General features: G+C 42.3%; 2 protein-coding genes across 4 annotated transcripts; one reads left to right on the top strand and one right to left on the bottom strand.

Moving 5' to 3' along the window:
- Positions 1-93: 93 nt before the first annotated feature.
- LOC109624240 (methionine aminopeptidase 2-like) lies at positions 94-6,681 on the bottom strand. The gene is made up of 11 exons (XM_020078786.2): positions 6,395-6,681; positions 5,509-5,622; positions 5,242-5,304; positions 4,530-4,632; positions 4,095-4,256; positions 3,695-3,876; positions 3,413-3,507; positions 2,294-2,390; positions 2,105-2,208; positions 922-1,037; positions 94-769 (listed from the first exon to the last, which is right to left on the bottom strand). The coding sequence occupies exons 1-11, from the start codon at positions 6,540-6,542 to the stop codon at positions 517-519; spliced, it is 1,437 nt and encodes a 478-aa protein (XP_019934345.2). The 5' UTR covers positions 6,543-6,681; the 3' UTR covers positions 94-516.
- A 531-nt stretch (positions 6,682-7,212) lies between these two features.
- On the top strand, positions 7,213-19,598 carry LOC109624089 (uncharacterized protein C3orf20-like). Of its 3 annotated transcripts, none has more exons than XM_069528085.1 (17): positions 7,213-8,241; positions 8,318-8,409; positions 8,476-8,945; positions 10,605-10,664; positions 10,772-10,871; positions 11,431-11,637; positions 11,760-11,909; positions 12,430-12,550; positions 13,963-14,088; positions 14,660-14,831; positions 15,093-15,312; positions 16,396-16,473; positions 16,590-16,923; positions 17,291-17,410; positions 18,333-18,475; positions 18,710-18,826; positions 19,231-19,598. In XM_069528085.1, the coding sequence occupies exons 1-17, from the start codon at positions 8,191-8,193 to the stop codon at positions 19,334-19,336; spliced, it is 2,667 nt and encodes an 888-aa protein (XP_069384186.1). In that variant the 5' UTR covers positions 7,213-8,190; the 3' UTR covers positions 19,337-19,598. The 3 variants fall into 3 exon arrangements, with proteins under 3 accessions (XP_069384186.1, XP_069384185.1, XP_069384187.1); XM_069528084.1 differs by having other exon boundaries at positions 10,751-10,871; XM_069528086.1 differs by lacking the exon at positions 8,318-8,409 and having other exon boundaries at positions 10,751-10,871.
- Positions 19,599-19,679: the final 81 nt, after the last annotated feature.

Raw genomic sequence — 19,679 nt, 5'->3', positions numbered from 1 at the left:
AGTACTAAACAGATGGATGGATGGGTGGATGGAAAGACACAGACAGACAGACAGATATGTGAAGCTGTACAAACATGGACACAGCATTCAGTGCAAGATTTATAACAATTTATTTTTTATAAAAACTGCCTCAAATTAGTAATAGAGCAAAGAAATATAGAAATATAATTATTTCTATACAGGAATGAAGCACAGCATTCTGGGTAAAGTGTTCACCAAAATCTTTTTGCATGATTCTCTTGCATATATTTATATATTTTGCATATTTGCTAAAAGCAGCACATCAACATGTAACTTAAATGACAACACTACATTTCTTAAAGATATGTCCTTTTGTCTACTGGCTTAATAGTTTGGAAAAACAAAATACTAGTAAGCTGCTGCCATGACACAAGTCTGTTGCTCTTGCTAACATTTACCTAAAGGTTCTCTAGCAGTGGAAATTTAGTTCAGAGAAATATTGCATAATTGCTGTCAGTCTGAAGAGGTTTGTTGTCTTTGAGCTGTCATGCCGTTCTAGTAGTCCTCTCCCCGGCTCACAACCTCCTTGCAGATGGGCCTGAGTAGGATGGTGTGCTCGTACTGGGCGGTGTAGCTGCCCTTGATGTCGCAGAGGGGCGGGTACGGGTCTACGATGCCAAGGTCGCACAGATTCTTCAATGCCATCAGGTACTTGCTCTCGCCCAGGCGGTCCAGCCAGCGGCGGCAGAACGCCAAGGTGCAAAAGTTCTCATTGATCACGTTCAGCAGATGTTTAGCCCTCGGGAGTCTGCGGCACAAGCGGCACACGAGTCAAAAGTGAAAACAAGCTGTAGGATGGATCTAGAGATGTGAAGTAACGTAAGATGCTTTTTTTTATTAGAATGGTGGATTAATTATCAGACTCAATATTTTGGATTTCAACACATGGATGAGATGAACCTTATTGGCACGTGTCCGACATTGAAGTTCTTCATGTAATGTGAGCACTCCATGTCATCGTGGACTGCACCTCTTCCCGTGCTGCCAAATGTCTCAATGGCGTATGCTTCACCTTCCTGAAGAGGCAGAGGAAAGACAGAAATAAAAAACTCACCCATCTAAATCTATATACAGCATATATACCTTTGTGAAGGCCTAAATCAGATATGACACTAAAAAGGACAAAAACACCTCAGGGGTACTGAGAGTAAATGTAACACAACCCTGAAGTTGTCAGTTGACTAACATATTCACACGTAGTCTATTAAGGACATCAGTGCCCTTTTTTGTATGTTGACTGGCTGAGTTTCATCAGCGTTTGTAAGTCTCTATTGGAGCGTGGCTGTTGTTAGAAAGCCTATGGTATTAGCTGATAACACTGCGACACCCTCTGTCACTCCACGATAATCAGTCAAAGTGCTCGCGGCCCCGTGGCACGCCCAGCTGCCGCTCCAGTTGTGCACTCGCTCTCTGATCACAAAGAGGGTTAATGTCCCCGTAACAAAAAAAACACTTCAGCTAAAAATACCACACGCAAAGCTGCCACATCAGCAGCCACCACTCCACCTCCCCTCTTCTGGAACCATCAGGTAAAAAAGCTTAACACAGCAACTTGCCAATTAACATACTCAATTCTGCCCAAATGCACGCAGTGACACAGGCATGCATCTCCATGTTTCTCCTTGGTGAAGCAGAGGCCTGTTAATGAACCCTGGACGCCCACATTACAGTGCTGCTGTAGTGAAATGAGGAGCTGGGGTTTTAACACGTGTTGCCGGTAATTCGATTATAGGCGTAATTAAAGTGCGGGTGAGGGTGACTAAGAAGCCATTAGAGCAGAGCATTAGAACATATCTCCACACCTCATAATAACCCAATAACCAGCCACAAGTACCTGCAATTACACATAAGAACTGAAAAAGGGTAAATTTATATGCAAGGTCGAGCAGCTCAGAATGGTTTAATTTCAGACACTCGCACAATTTAAACTACAGCCAGTAAAGTGCATACCTCTCCTTATGAAACCACATTTAAATTCACTAGATATGGATTTTTATTTGCATACACTTATAAATATTAGTAAATATTGGCGTAGGTCATTTGAACAGAGTAAGTCATGTGCAGTGATTGATGGTGTACAAACCTCCATCCTCGTGGCCTCTCCACCTTTAACAATGGGGACTGTCTTCCCTGAGTGTATCCTGTACTGTCCGATGGAGTGGCCGTTGAGATTCCTGATTGGCTTCACTGTAAAGAGAACACCACACTGAGGTTTATTAAAGAAGCACTAACCCTGCATGTGAAGAAAAGATGACAAATGACCTCACATTACCTTGATATGTTTTCCCATCTATCTCCACTTCATAAGACTCCATGACCTCCTGGATCGTCTCACCGACGTCACACAAGCGCACGTCGATTCCTGCAAACTTGGACAAAGAGGTGTCCACGCTCACGTCAGTAAATTACATTATGTTCCTCGTGCAAACACAGACCGAAGGTTTTTACAGCTACAGAAACTCCTGAGGGCTGTACAGTATATCATATAAGGTTACTTGACAGGTAGATAATGTGTTAATAAACCAGGATATGAGCTTGTAAGTATGAATGATGTGATGGACAAAATAATGAATCGATCCTGAGCCTTGAATCAGGTTATAAGTATAACTGAATTATTAATAAGTTAATGTAAATGTAAAAAAGTGCAGTCTGCCCTATATGAGTTTGTTACCTACACCAAGGAGGTTATGTTTTCACCCCTGTCTGTTTGTTTGTTGGTTTGATTGTGAACAAGATCACACAAAACTACTGGATGGATTAAACTCGGATGGACGGATGCGTCAAGGTTCAGAGAAGGAGCCCTGTACATACCTGGAGGTATGTGCCATTGTACTTTGGATTGTAATATACTCCCTACAGGTACTACATAATATTCAACCTATGATAACTGTTTTAAATGCTCCTTATTTTAGAAGAGATAATATACTGAGACTTTAGTGAGATTTTAAATGTAAACGATTGAATTATCTCACTTGACTTGCATTCATTTTATAGTGTATGTTATCTCTACTGTATAAGTACCCATTAACTCTATTCTATCTGCCACTGCATCTGGTCTTGTACCTGTCTATCTTAATCATCATTTACTTATTATATATATTTCTTGCTATTTGTGTGTCCCCTCCTATCAAGTTGTACATCGTGTTCAGAGGAATCCACCATCTCTTTATGATAACTCTATTTTACCATATTTGTGTCACATCAAGTCCCATTAAGACTTTTCCCTGGAAGCCAATTAGATCCATATAGAAGTTCTTCAGTTATTTTAGATTTTTGATTCTAATACCCTGTGATCTAGATCTGAAAAATGTGCTCTGGATACTTGTATAAGCTTTGTGCTGGATGTTGTGTATCTTGTAAGCTTCCTGTGTGTCAGAGAGAGCCGTGTTACCCTGATGCCAGTGTCTGTTGCATCTCTCACAGCCTCCAGCAGCCGGTCATACTTTGGATTGAATGTGACGGTGAAGGCACAATCTATTATCCGACCTGAAAGACCAAACCCTTTGATTACTCACAGCAGTTGCCATGAGGTGATTCATTTATGAGAACAGCTTATTCAGGGCAGTAAGAACTATAATGCAATCATTCATTTAACTATTTATAATAAATGCCAAGTGTGAAACCGCACAGCTTAACTCCAAAAGCACATAAAAATGTATTACTGGGCTCTCACCGTTGATGTGTGTTCCAAAGTCAATTTTGCAGACGTCGTCGTAGCGCAGCACGGTGGGGTCTCCTGCGTTTGGGGTGTAGTGGGCAGCGCAGTGGTTGATGGAGCAGCCGGTGGGGAAGGCCAGACCGGCCTCCAGCCCGTTTTCTTTAATGAGCCTCCTGGAGCAGTCCTCCAGCTTCTCACTGAAACAGAGCAGCACAGAGGGACAACGGGTGACAGGAGCGATGAGACTGTTGTCTGTCAGGCATTTGAAGAGACACAGCAGCTCTCCTGCTTGTTTCTAAGACAAAGAAGTGCGGAAATCTTATCAATCTTATCTTATCAGTCTAAAATCAGCATGAGGAGCCAAGATTTACGTCTCTTACAAGGGGCTTGAGGATGCAATTTCAGTTTGTCTCACCAGATGTCAATCATGGCCATCCCTGGTTTGATCCAGCTCCTGACGTAAGAGCGGACCTGTCGGTGCGCCTCGGCCGCCTGCCTGAAATCACTCCACATCTCCTCGTTGGCCCTGTCCAGCGCCCGCTTCTCCTCGCTGGTGGTCCGCCATGCTGCACTGCGCCTGACGGGGGGGGGGGGGGGGTAGACAGGCACATCACAGAGGGTGGTGGCGCTCATTATTTTCTCATTATACAAATATTCATAATGAGGATGTGACACACTCTGCACAGGTGAGGACAAATATGACAACATTACCTCCCCCTGAAGAGGAAATTAAACACTGCACCTCATTATGATATCAAACGTGAATAAAGTGCAAAGCAAATAACCACTGGGCATGTCACACAGTGGACGACCACTGCTGAGTGTGAGGGACGACGTGGAGGTCACACACCCGTCTTTTGAGGGGGGGTATTCACACTCCTCTCCCTTTGGAAAGTCTCCGTTGGGATACAGCTCGCAAATGGGGACTGAGGGAGGGTCAGTCTGTCCCTTCACTGTGGCCCAGATAGAGAGGAGGAGACGCAGAGGAGCAGCAGGAGAGAGAGAAGAAAACACAAGTTATCCTTCCTGTGTTCATGACAGTGATATTTTGCCTTCGCTGAAGAATAATCCTCAGGTCCCTGACTTACAGATCTAATTATGTGAGACACCCTAAAGAATTTAATCTAAAAGAACTGTACAAATACTATAGCACTTGTATTATACCACAGGTTGGAATGATAATTATGTGGCACATTTATGGGATTACTTAATTTCAGTTCCCTCAGTCCAAACTGTGACTCTTCTTGAAACTTGCGGAATTTGTCTGAAATGTCAAACGTGCCGTCATTAATTTTGTCCCGTCTTCTCGACATGTAAGGTCCTGTCGCATTGTGTCCTGCACCTGAGTCCGTCCTGCATCGCACAAATATCATGACACCGATTAACCAGGTCAAACTGCTTCTGTGCACCTGTTGTGTGATAAATGTGAAGCTAAGTATTCAGGAGGTTAATTTAGTTTTGGAGAAACAAGGCTCTTGCAGAACCTGTGGTCTAAAAGGCGGGGGGAAAAGTTGTCTGTTATTGTGGAGATGTGTTTCAGTAAGAGAACAAAAAAGTCTTACATCCTTTCTTCTTTTTCTTCTTCTTCTTCTTCTTCCCGGCCGAGTTCTCTCCCTCATCCCCATCTGTTGAAAGCGTCATTAGTTTCAATTCAGTAAGTGGCACAGCTCCCAGTGTGCTACTAAAAATCTTATATCTCACTGCAGATATGACCGACTGAATTTCACTTTCTGGTACTTAAAAGTTCAGCACGATCACCGCAGCAGAAGGTGATGATGATCATGATGAGGATGATGGTGATGATGATGATGAAGATGGTCAGGAGTTACCTTCTTCTCCATCCTCCTCTCGCTCTTTGTCCTCCAGCATCTGCAGCTCCAACTGTTTCGCCACATCACCAACACATCGGGCTCCTCCATCCCCCTCAGCCTCATTTGTCCCTGCTGCAAAGTCACACACACACACACACACACACACACACACACACACACACACACACACACACACACACACACACACACACACACACCGTTGTGCATGCATGTGCAGATGAACACGTGCGTGTGCACCATTGGCAAGACATGCAAATAGATTTTGACAAACACATAAAAAACTCACAGAGTAAGGGATGTGTTTCCTGTTCATTTAAAGAAAGTGCCTCCACCAACGTCTCAACTTGGCAGAGTGTGTGCATTAATTATTTCTATACGTTGAGGGTCAATATCCTCAAGGGCACGTGTACCTTGCAGCATTCTGACATTTAGCCTTTCACACACTGCTGTGTGGACCACACTTGACTTGGGGCAGGTTCAAAAACCGAGGCTTTTATATTTCCACAGTTTGGAACAGTAAAGCTGAATTTATCATCGTGCAGAGCGATGGATCTTGTTGCACTTAAAATGTTGATACTTCTATTACATAATTTCATGCAGCTTAGGGGAGGATTTGTAGGATGGAACATATTTAATCTGGAGTAAATGTTATTCAAATGGATTCTTTCAATCAGCTCTGGTGTTATTTTTTCAGATTGTCCCGTCTCCAGATGAGCAGCAGCAGCAGCAGCAGCAGCCTGTCAGAGTTGGGACAGTGAAACCCTCTGACAGGTTGAAAACTCTCCTGTCCCGCATATCTGATGCCTTCACATCGTGTGGCTCTATAGAGGAGACACATTTGCGCTATTTTCCTCACTGGTCCTTTTAAAGTGATGCCTCCTACCTGCTGCAGTGGTCCTGCTCCTCTTCTTCTTCCTCCTCTTTCTCTTCACTGACTCCGGCGCATCCGCATCTTCCCTCTCCTCGTTCAGGTCCCCGTCCCCGTTGAGAAGTTGCGGCTCCACTTCTCGCTGTGGCTGTAGCTCCGCCATGACCGGCGACCGACCGACGGAGAGATGAAGTGACGCATAAGCTGCTGAGAGCCTCCAGTGGTCAAAGCAAGAAACAAGTGTGGAGCAGCTGGAGGAGGCTGAGCCAATAACGGAGCTGATGGACGAGCTCCGCGCAACAGCTTGACCTGAACGGAGGGAAGACGATCCTCTCCTCTGTCCAGAAACTTTTTTTATAGTCAGTTATCTTTCTCCCGCAGAGGAAGTTACATTTAGGAGGAGTGCAACACAATCCCTGTGCACTGTGCAGAGATTCTCCTTCATGCAGTGCCCTGGTACATCACCCCCCACTGAGCAGAACTGTTTTGGCCCATTTGGTCCACAATGTCACAGTGTTTTATACTGCATGGAATGATGGCCCTTGGTTGGTCCGCTCCTGTTTGCCAGATCTGAGCCAAAAGTAAGCCAATACCACAAAGGGAGTCAAATGGTTTCTATTTGAGCCATTTAACACACAGGCCACTTTAGGTTCACATCTGGATTACACCTGGCTGAGAGCACTGCATGATTTCCAAACCATACCCATATTTTCAAGGGATATTTGGGCCATTTTAGGCTCTCATCCATTTTGTCTGGGACATAAGAGGGCCAGAAGAGTGGCCCTTATCCATATGCTATCTGGGCCGAGCTGCACATCAACTAAAGCCGTCTTGCAGTAACTGCCCGTTTGCCCTTTTTGACAGTGCTGCCCCTCTGGAGAAAAATAAAAGTTGTATTATTACTGTGAGTTAAATATTGGTATAAATATGAGTAGCACAATAGTTGAGTAAGTTTGACCAAAAAAAATCGTGATATCGTTCAGCCGTTAAAATTAATAATTCAAAAAAGCAAAGTGATGCCTTGTATCTCCGACGTTTATGTCATGACTGAGAGTCTGAATTTGCAAAATTACTTTTTTCCAATTTGTTGCTTATGAAGGACACGATGTTAAATCAGAATGAGGTGAATGCATTAAGAGTTAATTTCTCAAAGTTTGAATATTGTGGTTTGCAGTCACATAGATGAGAGTTAAGCATAAGTTGCAAAATCATATTGCTGCTTAAACTATAGTTCACTGGAAACTACAACCTACTGCACTGATGAGGTAACTTAAACTAGCATGGGGGGTGAGGGGGGGTTGTTGCTTTTTTTTTCAGGTAAGAGCAATGCCCCCCTCAAAATGTCTGTGCACGTCCCTGGCTGCCATCAATCATTTCCTCCTGAACATCGTGGCACAGTCTGAGGATCATGTTACCTGCTGCTGCTGTGCGCACCTGTGACAAGCGGCAGCTCCTCAACCCAAGCCTGACGAGTGTCAACATTTACCAAAGGCTCGATGCCTTGTTGTGTTGTGTTGCGATGTTGTGTTGTTTGTATATCGTCACGCAAACAGCTCGTTAGTGTGATAAGTCGATCGCTGCTCGTGCGTAACGTTGGTTACAGGTTGGAGCCGCTCGGGCGTACAGAACTATGCGTATCCAAGCAACCAGCGCAGTGGTGGAAGCGAAGGGTGCATTCACACAAGCGAAAAGTGGATTTAAACGCACTTTAGTTGTGTTTGTTTATGTTATTTTGTTGCAGGGACGTATGTAGTGTGTTTTTCTGATAGCTGGGAACATCTGGAGCTACTGTGGATTTTCTTGTGGGAACAATGACTTCTTTTGAACAACTCAGAGCTGGTCCTTTGTATTTCTTTGACCAGGTGAGTTTATGATTCATTTTTCTGACTGTATAATTGAGAATAAACTGCTGGACATTAACCATATACCTCCCTACAGCCGACAAGACGAAACAGGGTTAAAGGTACACGGAGCAACATTTACCTTTTTAATGTGGCACCTGGACAAGGAGCACATGAGGACACACACAGGTATTTCATTGGTGCTATAGTATATTATCGGTTTATTCTTATATTTGATGAATCATTTTCTTTCAGTAACGTGGAGGATGACAACAGAGACAGAGCAGAGGTGGCCAAGAGGCTGACAGGTGAACCACGTGGTGAGAGCAAACCTGAACCTGACACCTCAGCATCTCCTGCTCCACTGAACAGAACGAACCAGGAGCCAATGGACGTATACAAGCAAGCAGCCCCTCTGTTACTGAACGAACTGGCTCTCCTGCTTTCCCAGTACAACTGGGCTGAAGAGGGTTGTGTCCCGCGCGGGCTGGTGAATATTCTGAGCCACTCCTCGCAGGATCTGACCTCAGGGGCAGCAGTACTGAGAAGTCCTGAGCTGATTCACAAAGGAAGAGGGTCCAAAGGCTCCCTGAAGTTGGAAGGAAGTCCCCATCATGTGAGCGACAATGGCAGGAGGGAGACAGGAGAGGGAAGTGCAGGTCCCTCTGAGAGTAAACCACAAACTAATCCACATCTTAAAAAGCACAAACAGAAGTCCAGCAGAGGTAAATGAACATTAGCAGAAGCACATGTAAGAATATATTAGAAAAAAATGGCCTCTGAGTAAAATCTCTAGGTCCATCAGCGGTGGTATCTGCCTGATCAAAGCCTTTCTCAAACACTTGACTACACATCACATGACTGGGAAGCTCATAATCATTAATTTATCATGCACTCTTTTTATGAAAAGTTTTTCTTGACATATCATTTTCCAACATATTAATGAACTGACATCAATGGGCTTCCATGCTTCTCGGTCTGCTGTAGGTTTTAAATGATCTGTGAGAAGGGATTTTATTTATGATTAACAATTGATTCATTAATGCTTTAAAGACAAATAACAAATCATTGATAAGAACATCAGAATCCCTGTTATTCCAGACTTGAGATGTTTTCAGAACATTTAAAAATCTTAAGTAACAATTTGTTAACATGCAATTTTACATTTGATGGATTGTTGTCTCTCAGTTTACAGGCTAACGGGTCAACAGGTACAACGTTTGGCAAGACATTAATATAATGTTCTTGAGCATATGTTAAGTGAAAAAAGTTTTTAATGCAGACAATGCTAAATACAAAGTCAAACAAGTGTCCCTGTGGATGAACAACAGCCAAAGTGCTTTTCCACTGTATCACAACCCAAAAATAGATTTTACAGTTGGCTCATTACCAATCTATAAGTGATTAACAAATGACTTATGGACAATTAATGAAGCCCTTAGGTACAACACGAACTCTTAAGGAGGAAGGCCTATACTTAAAATGCTTGTCTCACATGGGTACACATCACAGACTGTACGATGCATGAAGAACTAGGAATTAGACGGCACCATCCCCAAGTGAAACTGCTCCTGTGTACGTCAGAATTAACACAATAAGAATGACAATGATGGGTGTGAACAAGTTGTTCCCCTTAACCTCTGGAGTCTGAAAACATCTTTGGTTACAAGCTTGTGGAAGTGAGAGGATTTGTTTACCAGATCGGACAAGGTAGCTGGGCCCGGTTACTGCTGTATGTTAATCAGTTACAAGCTACTGAGTAACATTATTAAGTTCTTTAATGTCACTGCAGCAGGACCACTTATAATATAAAATAATAATAAAGCTTTATTTCTACAGCACTTATATAAAAGAGGTTACAAAGTGCTTCCTGAAATACTTGGGAATAAAACAACGGCAAACAAAACAAGACAATGAAAAAATGAGAGATAAAATGGGATAAAACATTAAAAACAAACCAACATTCATTAAAAATAATTCAAATCAGACATTAAAAAGCTTTCCTATAAAATTATTTTCAGAAATGATTTTAAAAAAAAAAGAGCTGACAAGTCTAATCTCCTCAGGCAAGAAGGTCCAGGTTCACCTCTTAGTTACCAGCTTTGATTTATAGGAACTACTAGTATGTGTTGGTTGGAAGAGCTTAGATTACATCTTGGAGTGTAGGGAGTTAGTAGCTCTGTTATATAACTTGGGGGCTGAGATTTAAAAGTTGTTAAAATAATAAAATAAAAATCCTAAATTTAACTAGTACCAAATGAAGGGAGGCAAGATCGGAGAGATATGGTCCCTGGTTGGTGTTGGTTGAAATGCGAACAAATAGATATGCTAGTATTTAGATATCAAGCGACGTACTGACTTTGTTTTATATTCTCGCTCCCCAGCAGCTTGTAGCTTCTCATCCATCAGTTTCTCCATCTCATCCAGCAGCTGTAAAGATCCAGGTATGACGTCGGAGCTGCTTCACTGTGTTGATGATGTGACTGACTCTGTTTGACTGTGTGTCACTGCTCTGCCTCTGCTGCCTCAGCTGGATGTGACTTGTGTCCAGGTCTGATCATTCAGCCGAAGCAGCCCTCCTACGTCGAGCCTCAGCAGATCAGATTGTATCAGTGGGTGGTGGAGCGACTGCGGGCGGCAAGAAATCTTGAGTGCGTCTTTACTCTGCTCCTCTGCATTTAAAACTAAAAGTGTGTCAATGAGGGTTTACATTCTAAAAACTTACATCCTTGAATTTCAGATTGTTTCAGCTTTGGAAATGTCAGTTTTATCAGGACAGACTTCTAGAGAAAATTCTAATTAGTACATTTAAATAAAATTATATTTATTGTGAACAAGAAGCCGGAAGAAGAAACCAAGTAAGTAGACCCATGAATGAGATGTTTTGGATGTAGGGAGACTGGTGGTGATTGGAGCATTAAGGTTTCTGATTGGGTGGTTGAATTTGTGGTTTAGATTAAGCCTAATGTGTCTTTGCAAATATTGTATGGATCTGCATTATATTTGGTTCAAACATCAACGTTACATCCTCACTGTTTAAAACTGTATTAGTCAAGTACTTTCTGACCAAATACCTGCTAGACATCAGCCTCAGCTGTACTCTACATTCAGTATTCATTGAAAAATAGAAGGCTAACATATGTGCAAAGTTTTCATCGGTTAGTAATTGCAATTTGATTACATTGAAAAAACAACTCCATCTTCACATAGAAGGCAGCAAACACCGAACCTGAGCAGTCCACTCATACTGTGTCACTATGGAGATGCAAAAGCAAATATGAAGAGCATCAGATCCAGGAGGAAGAGCCAGGAGGCCGTCTTAGTTAATGGGATACCACGGATACCAGAAATGAAGCAGCCGGATCCAGCACAGCAGAAACTACATTACAGAATTGACGACGGCTCCTCGTTCATATAGTATCCTTCTCTCATCGTAACTGTTTTAATTCCAGTATTTGAGCAGGAAGTGGAGCAGTTTTAGAGCATATGGTAAACGTGTCACTGCATCTGATGTTCTGACCCTTGACCCTGCCTCTCAGCTACCCGTCTGGTCGTACGGCTGTTTGCCGGAGCCACTCAGCTCTGCCCTGTGGAGGCTTCTATACCAACGTGTTCAGTGACAGCGACTGTCCCGTCATCCTGGCTACTATCACTGCCTTTGGGCACGGGGCTGTTACACACCCTCATAAGTGAGTTCAAATGTGATGAATTCATTTTGGGAATGATGTGCAGTTTGTAAATCATGAGGCTCATTCCATTCAAACCATAATGTCCTCTTTGGCACTTTGAAGACATTATTTAGATTTTCATTCCCAAACAGTTATAATATCTCTCCCTTTGTGGAACAACTGTTGGTTTACAGAGTTCTGATCTGCTGCTCTGTTGTGAACCATCCAGACGTTTTTCTGCTATTGCACTTATGTCCGTCCTGGGAGAGGGATGTCTCACTCTCCCTGAGATTTCTTCATTTTTTCCCCTTTGGTAGTTTTTCCTCTTACCCTTGTTGATGGTCAATGGGCAGAGGAAGTTGCACCTTGTATATTTGTCAAGCCCTATGAGTAAAACTTTAATGGATTTGATTTAAACATGGTCTATTTGGACATGTCTTGCTCTGCATTGTGGTTGCAAAATGCCCCTATACTATAAAAATGATGTGTGACAGCTTTGATGATGTGTGAAATATAGTTCTTTTTGTTTATGTTTCTCCAGCTCCTCTTTAGGAGCAGTGTGGGACCAGGATGGTGGATTCATGAATGACCACTATGGGAGGAAAAGTAAGGAGTGGAGCTGGCAGACTGACTGTGCACTGAAGGAGAAGGTCCTTATACAGGTAAACAAAAAAGTCAATAAATTACAATACCCACATGTCACATATACAGTTATAAAAGCTTACGTCCATTTTCTGTGTGTAATAAATAAATGAGGTTCCCTTGGTAACAGTTTTAATATTGGAGAAATGTCTCTCTGTGGAGTCTCAACTTTCCTTCACTCTGTCCTCACTGACAATGTGTCAGTATCTATATCTGCATAAAGAAAATGTCAGAGGTGATGTCCAGAGAAGTAGGACGAAGACTCTGGGGTGAGCCTGTCACTGTAGGGGAAGAAAACAGGGTATGATGCATGACCCACTGAGGAACAAACACAAAGAGTCTCTGACACGTTTCATCTGGACTGTTTGGTCCATTTGTTGATGAACAGGGGTTTTTCATGAAGAGAAGATTAATGAATTCACTATAGTTTAAAGCTCCAGTGTGTAAGATTTAGGTGAAAGGATCTATTGGCAGAAATTTAATGTACAATAATCCTCATGATGTTTTCACTAGTTCGTTTCATCTAAATTGTATGAATTGTAGTTTTCTTTACCCCAGAAAAGGTCCTTTATATTTAAATACTTAATATTTACATCGAGGGGACCCTCTCTACAGAGGCCGCCATGTTTTTTACATTAGTCCAGACTGGACAAACTAAACACCTTTTGAGTTTTTATGACAACTGAAGCTACCACAGGTTCTTTTTCATGTTTGGAAGCAGAGGGTGAGGTGAGGGGTGTTCAGCTGCAACATGCAACTTCAACACTAGATATCACAAAATTCTACACACTCCACGCCAGCGACACCTAGTGGTCCGGAGGAGTTATGTTTTAAGGTTGTGAGTCCGTCCGTCAGCTCCATTCATGTGAACACGATATCTTAAGAAAGCTGTGAGGGAATTTCTTCAAATTTGGTACAAATGTTCATTTGAGCTGCAGGATGAACTTATTAGATTTTGGTGGTCAAAGAACAAGGTCACTGTGACCTCATGTTTTTGTGAACGTGACTTATCAGAAACAGGATATTTGAGTAAATCTGGCACATATATTCACACAATTCCCTTTTGCCTTGTGAAAGCCTTGAGAGAATCCTTTCAAATATGGCCTTAACATTCACTTGGACTCTCTGAATAACTGATGTTGTTTAAAGGTCAAGGTCACAGTGGCCCCACAAAACATATGTTTGGCCTCTTGAACGCTGATATCTCAAGTCTGCCTTTAAGGAATTTCTTCAAAATTTGACAAAAGATTACCTGATGAGATTTCAGTGGTCAAAGGTAAAGGTAATAATGACGCCATATTATTTTGAATGTGATAAGTCAGGAACACCTGGAGGGACTGAAACAGGCATAAAACCACGGGACCGTGAATCTAGTTCAACATTGCGTAGCTTTTTAAATTAATCTATCAGCCTGTCTTTCTGTCTTATCCAGGTATCAGATCTGATCAGTGTGAGGCTGCTCAGTGGTACATCTGCTACTCTCAACTTCAGGTGCAATGATGAGAGTGTTCAACTTCCTCTTCCTGTCCTGTCCAACATCAACCAACCGAAGGAAATGGTGAGATTATGATTATCTAGTAGATTTTAGCTTTATGATATGATTATCATTCTCTCTGTTATAATAGCTCTGCTTGCAGACTGATGGAAAGTTTACCTCTAATTTTGCACAAGACCTGCTGCTGGCGAGGAAAACAAAATCCCCTGTTGTGGTCCTGGAGAACAAGAGGACCCTGACTCCTGTAAAACACTTTTTATGCCAGTGTGATGTTTGAGTGCCAGTGTTTGTCTTATGCTGAAGTTAAGGTGAAGTTAAGATAGGTTAGGTTAATGTAAGGGCAAACACAAACCAATGGGGAAACAGACTGTAACACGATGTCTGTATTAGAGATTGTGATTATAATAATAAACGGTGTTGGAAATAGAAATGTGGAAATAGAAATGTAGATAATTCCTTACCTGATAATCAGGTATTTTCTTTTCTCATATAAAAATAATGAAAACCTTTGATTCCTGCCTGAGCTTCTACAGGTTCTGCAGACGCCTGAGTCCCTTTGTATAGAACATCTTGCTAAATGCCTCCTGTTGTTCTGCGTCATATAGTCTACCATGCAAGTAATGATGTATGGCAGGTGTCGGTGGGCACCCAGGAGATGCTCCAGATGGTCAGAGAGGTGGAGGGGCTGGAGGATCCGTCAGCACGGTGGAGGAGAGCAGGGTCTGCCAGCAGGGAGCTAAGAAGGCTGCAGCAGAGAGTTAGAAACACCCTGGACGACTGGATGGATTATTATTGTGCAGCTGTTGGTACGTACCAGCTCACAGATTGTGAACAAATCTTTTCTGAAATACATCTTCACTTTTCCCATCTTCAAACTGCCCCCAGTTATCAAAAGTAACAATGAGTCCATCTGAGTTTGTTCCTCAATGAAGCAAAAAAAAGTTTCAGTATCGCCTCATCATGCAAACTCAACATTATTGAATAGTTCCATCAGGATCCTGTTCACGGTCAGTCGTGTCACTGTGGCGTTTGTGTGCATTTCTGAGTGACCTCTTCCTGTCCTCCAGGTATCAGGTGTCCTGACACGGAGCAGATGCCAGACGCCCTGCTGAGGACCAGGCCGAGGAGAGAGGTGCAGTCAGCGGCTCTTCCCTCTCTGAACCCACCCCAGCAAGCGGAGGCAAAACCGGTCTGGCCGGAGGAGAGCGGCGACGAGCCACAGGAGCCGCACAGACACCTGTCAGTGCGAGCAGAGAGACCTGCTGACTCGTTCGTCAGGCTGCCAAGGTGCACACCACACACAGTCCACTGATTTAACATGTCAGAGTAGAATTAATAGCCTTGAGGTCAACTGCAAAGAAAACAGATGTGTGATGTCTCCAAGCTTTGGCATGAACATTTCGCATGTGGTGTCATCAGGGCTTGAGGACAACAAATTTAAAAAAGTACACCTGCATCACAAACTCAGGGTGCGGAGTTTGAAAGACGTAGCAGCTGAAAATGAATTGGTTTTATTACCTCCGCTAAGGAGGTTATGTTTTCATTTGCATTTGTTTGCCTGTTAGTGAGCAATATTACCCCAAAACTACCTGAACAGTTTAATACAACACATGGTTGAAGGATGTGGTGGAGGATCAGAGGAGAACCAATTACATTTTGGTTCACTTTGTTAATTTTTCAGAAAATAAGTTATGGATCTTAATGAAATGTTTGTTGGTGTAGAAATAAATCCAGATCTAGTGAATGTATGTGTATGTGTATTTACGCTCTCACTCTGAGTGCCAATCTAGTGTTGAAATTGGGCTTCACAAATGTGATCACATTAACTGTTCAGTCACTTGATTAGTTAATGGTCTGAAGACATAAATAAACAGTTATTAAATGTAATTATCTGTTTTTTTATCTGACATTGGACGTGGTACAACCTGGACCCTGGTCGGCAGTCTATCACAGGGCCGAAATACAAACACTACAAAAACACTTACATTAACACATTTAGAGTCATTTAACCTAAACTGCATGTCTTTGGACCGTTGGAGGAAGCCAGACAAAAGCTACACAGACACAGGGACAACATGCAAACTCCACAGGATTTGAACCAAGAACCTTTTTGCTATGAGGCGAATCAGTTAAACACCATTACTTTTTTCACATAGAGCCAAATAAACTTGTGGTTACACTGTGTGTTAAGTCTGTCACATCATCTGTCCAACTATCTTACACCGAAGCCAGAGATTGGTTTTGTGGTAGTGATGGGGACACACTGTTTACTGATAAGTTTCAATGCTTGAGCTCTACCTGGCTTCTTACAGATGTATGCTGCATTATATTGGAGTAATAAGGGGCCTTTTTTTATCTGATTATTTTCAGGACACCTAAAAGGCGATCAAAGGAGTCTCGTGTCACTCAGATTGGACCCCTTCAAATCCACGGCAACATCCAACTTGAGTAAGATCCACTTCTGTCATTTACAAATGCTCTCATTACAACTCATTCATGTATTATTGTGTATAAAATGGCATCTGCTGCAGTTTGGCTTCCTCACAATGACTACACTCTGCCAGGTCAGTGATTATTTCAAAGAGTCCAGAGCAGCAGCCCGCCAACGTACCCCGCTGTCCGGCCCCGTGGCCGCTCACCCCCTCCGTCCCCCTCACAGTGTGCCCTGTGCTGCTGAGAGCTGCCCTGCTGGGGGAGGGGGTGCGGAGGCGATGCTGCTGCAGTGTCACACTGATGCCTGCGGTGACGGACCTGGAGTACGACATCTTCGTGATGGGCCAGCCTCCGCACAGTCAACAGATCCTGGCAGTGTGTGTGACTCTGCCTCACGAGCACGAGGATGCACTGGAGCAGCTTTACAGGAGGAGGAACAAGCACAGAACCACACCATGTACTCAGGTGTTACATCCAGGGGGAAATAATCAAAACATGTCATGATACAATAAGAAACAGCACATTTTGTATGAGATATGCACACACAGGCAAGAATCATAACAGCCTCTGATACAAAGTGTGTGCATCCTTCGTTTGTTGTTTAAACTACATAATGCAGCAAATGAAGGATGCACACATTTGCTGCATTATGTAGTTTAAACAGCATTCAATTCATTCAGCAGTGCACATGTGCAGAATTTTAACTTAATACTGATTCACATTTTGCAAGAACAGCAAAATATCGTATTGCTACAAAGTGGAAGAAACATGTCTTGAAACACTAAAGTCAGCAGGCTATTAAATCATTAACACAGCATGCTTTTTTCTTCAGTGCCAGATGGATTCATTTCGCCTCGTGAGGTATGAGATGTCAACAGGGGGGACGCCGGGCTGTGGACGTGCCAACATGCTGCTGCAGCAGCGACACAACGCTGCCCCTGGGATGATCCTGGTCAGTAAACCTTCTGCAGGCAGCCTGAGGGTGCAGGCTCTGCTCAGTGCATGTCTCCATGGCTGCCACAGGGAGGCAGTAGCAGTGCTTGTATAAACACAGACTGTATATGTGTGTATATATATATATTGTATATATACAGCTCTGGAAAAAAACAAGAGACCACACCACGTTTGTCTTGAATTTGCAGTCTTGCATTTACATGTAAGGCTGCCATTTCATTGCCATGTCTCTTGAATTTGAAATTTGGGTGAAATGTTGTCAGTAGTTTAAAAAATAGAGCAAAGATGTTTTTTTTGTTGATTTTATTTTTATTTTATTTTATTTAACACACTAGCGCACCGTTCCAAACCTGGTTCTCTCAGCTCGAGTTACTGCTCCAGAGCTACTGCACAATTATTCCTTGTCATTAGTGAGTCCTCCTTAAACAGTTCTACAATCTACTGATACTTTTTTATGGTTTGTGTGCTGGATGTTGTGAAAGCTTTTTTACCTGGGTTCATCCTACCTGGTTTATCTACAATGGATATTTTAAAGTCAATGTTTTTTGTGAAACTAAACTCATGGCAGCTGCTCAAATGATTATTTTCTTTAAGATGAAAATGCTTTTCCATAAATTGTCCATAAATCATAACATGAAACATTGTATTTAAGTCAAGGTTTTTACACAGTAAGCATTTATAATGATTGACCGGACTGTGAGTAAACACTCCGTAGGCTCCTCTGTTGAGAAATATGAAACTAAATAACCACATGACTGATACGACTTATGTTGCAGAAATAACATCAATGTGCCACTCCGATCCACTTCTCTGGAAGGCTTTTTTAAAAATATGACAGTAAACGTGTGTCATTGTGGTGATATCACCCCCACCCCCTTCTTCACTCACATGATGTCAAATCCTCTGTGTTGCTGTGGCAGATGTACATCAGAGGGAAGCTGCTGTTTGTGGGCTACATGCACAGTGATCGCAGCTACTCAGTCAGGGACCTTCAGAAGCAGATCTGCAGAAGCAGGGGAGACTACAGATTAGGTCTGAGCCTCCCACCAGACTACAAGTTCAGGTACTGCTGCACCAAGGCCACAGCAAATCAGATTTACTGTAACTCATTAATAATCAGTGCTGTGAGGGTACCACAACAAACAACAGTTTGCATTGATGATCATGGAATTTGTAACCATGGATAAAATTAAACTAAAGTCATCTATATGCTTAGCACTATTTTTTTTAATTAAAATATAAATTAGAGAGAAATACTCTATACTCTAGATATAATTAAACTGCACTTTATTTACAGTGATGCAGTGAGTAACTCTGCAGCCACAGACGCACACAACTCACGAAATGCAGCATTGACAGGAGGAAATGACGCAACACTGCCAGCTTCAGTGGAAAAAGAAAAGGTCAATGAGAGGTTTGTGACAGAAATACAATTTTAAAATTAGATTCCTGGGGTTTTTCTGCACGTTAGCTAATTATCTGTATCAACTTTGACTCTCATTCTGGTTGTGTTGTTTGTTGCCTCCACCAAGAAGGTTTTCATCTGTGTTTTTTGTCTGTTAGTTAGAGGGACAAAAACTACCAAACGAATTCAGTGTGATTTTGTGGAGGGATGGTTCATGAAGCAAGGAAGAACTAATAAAATGTTTGTGTGGATCTGGATCAGTGGGGAGCAATTTCATGCAGATCCAATGAAAAATAGGGATCCAGTGAATTTAAATGTGTTTTTTGTTGGCACAGGTATGCACTCTAATGAGTACAATTCAGTTTTTAAGACATGTGGTTGACATACCTGTCTGATGTCTTCTTCCTGAACAGAAAAACCATTAAAGTTCCTGAGGCATCGCAGCAAAGACAGAGAGACTTTTGTGTCAAATCAAAACAGACGACAGCATTTCCACATGTTCCTTTGACAACACTTTGAATAAATGCTGTACTCCAGTGACTTTAAGTCAATGTTGGCAAACACCTAATATACGTAGTATGCAATTTTGCACCTATATGGGACTGCAGATACAACATTTCTTTCCCTTTTGACATTAAGGTGCATGTACCAGCAACTCTTGCACACATCAAGCGATCCAAGATAATAAAATAAGATGCAGATGTTTCACTGTGTTCTGAATATTCTCAATACACGTGTTATTTGAATTTTTGATCATTTTAATAAATGCTTAATTTTCCAATATTTTGTTGTAATGTCTCTCCCAGATACATGTGCAGAACTATTCTCACTTCTTTTCCAGTTGCTGTTATTCACCCCCTTC

This window comes from Paralichthys olivaceus, chromosome 7, assembly GCF_024713975.1.
Source record: "Paralichthys olivaceus isolate ysfri-2021 chromosome 7, ASM2471397v2, whole genome shotgun sequence".
Classification (NCBI taxonomy): domain Eukaryota; kingdom Metazoa; phylum Chordata; class Actinopteri; order Pleuronectiformes; family Paralichthyidae; genus Paralichthys; species Paralichthys olivaceus.
The sequence above is the reverse complement of the archived record's forward strand: the minus strand, read 5'-3'. Positions and strand labels throughout refer to the sequence as shown.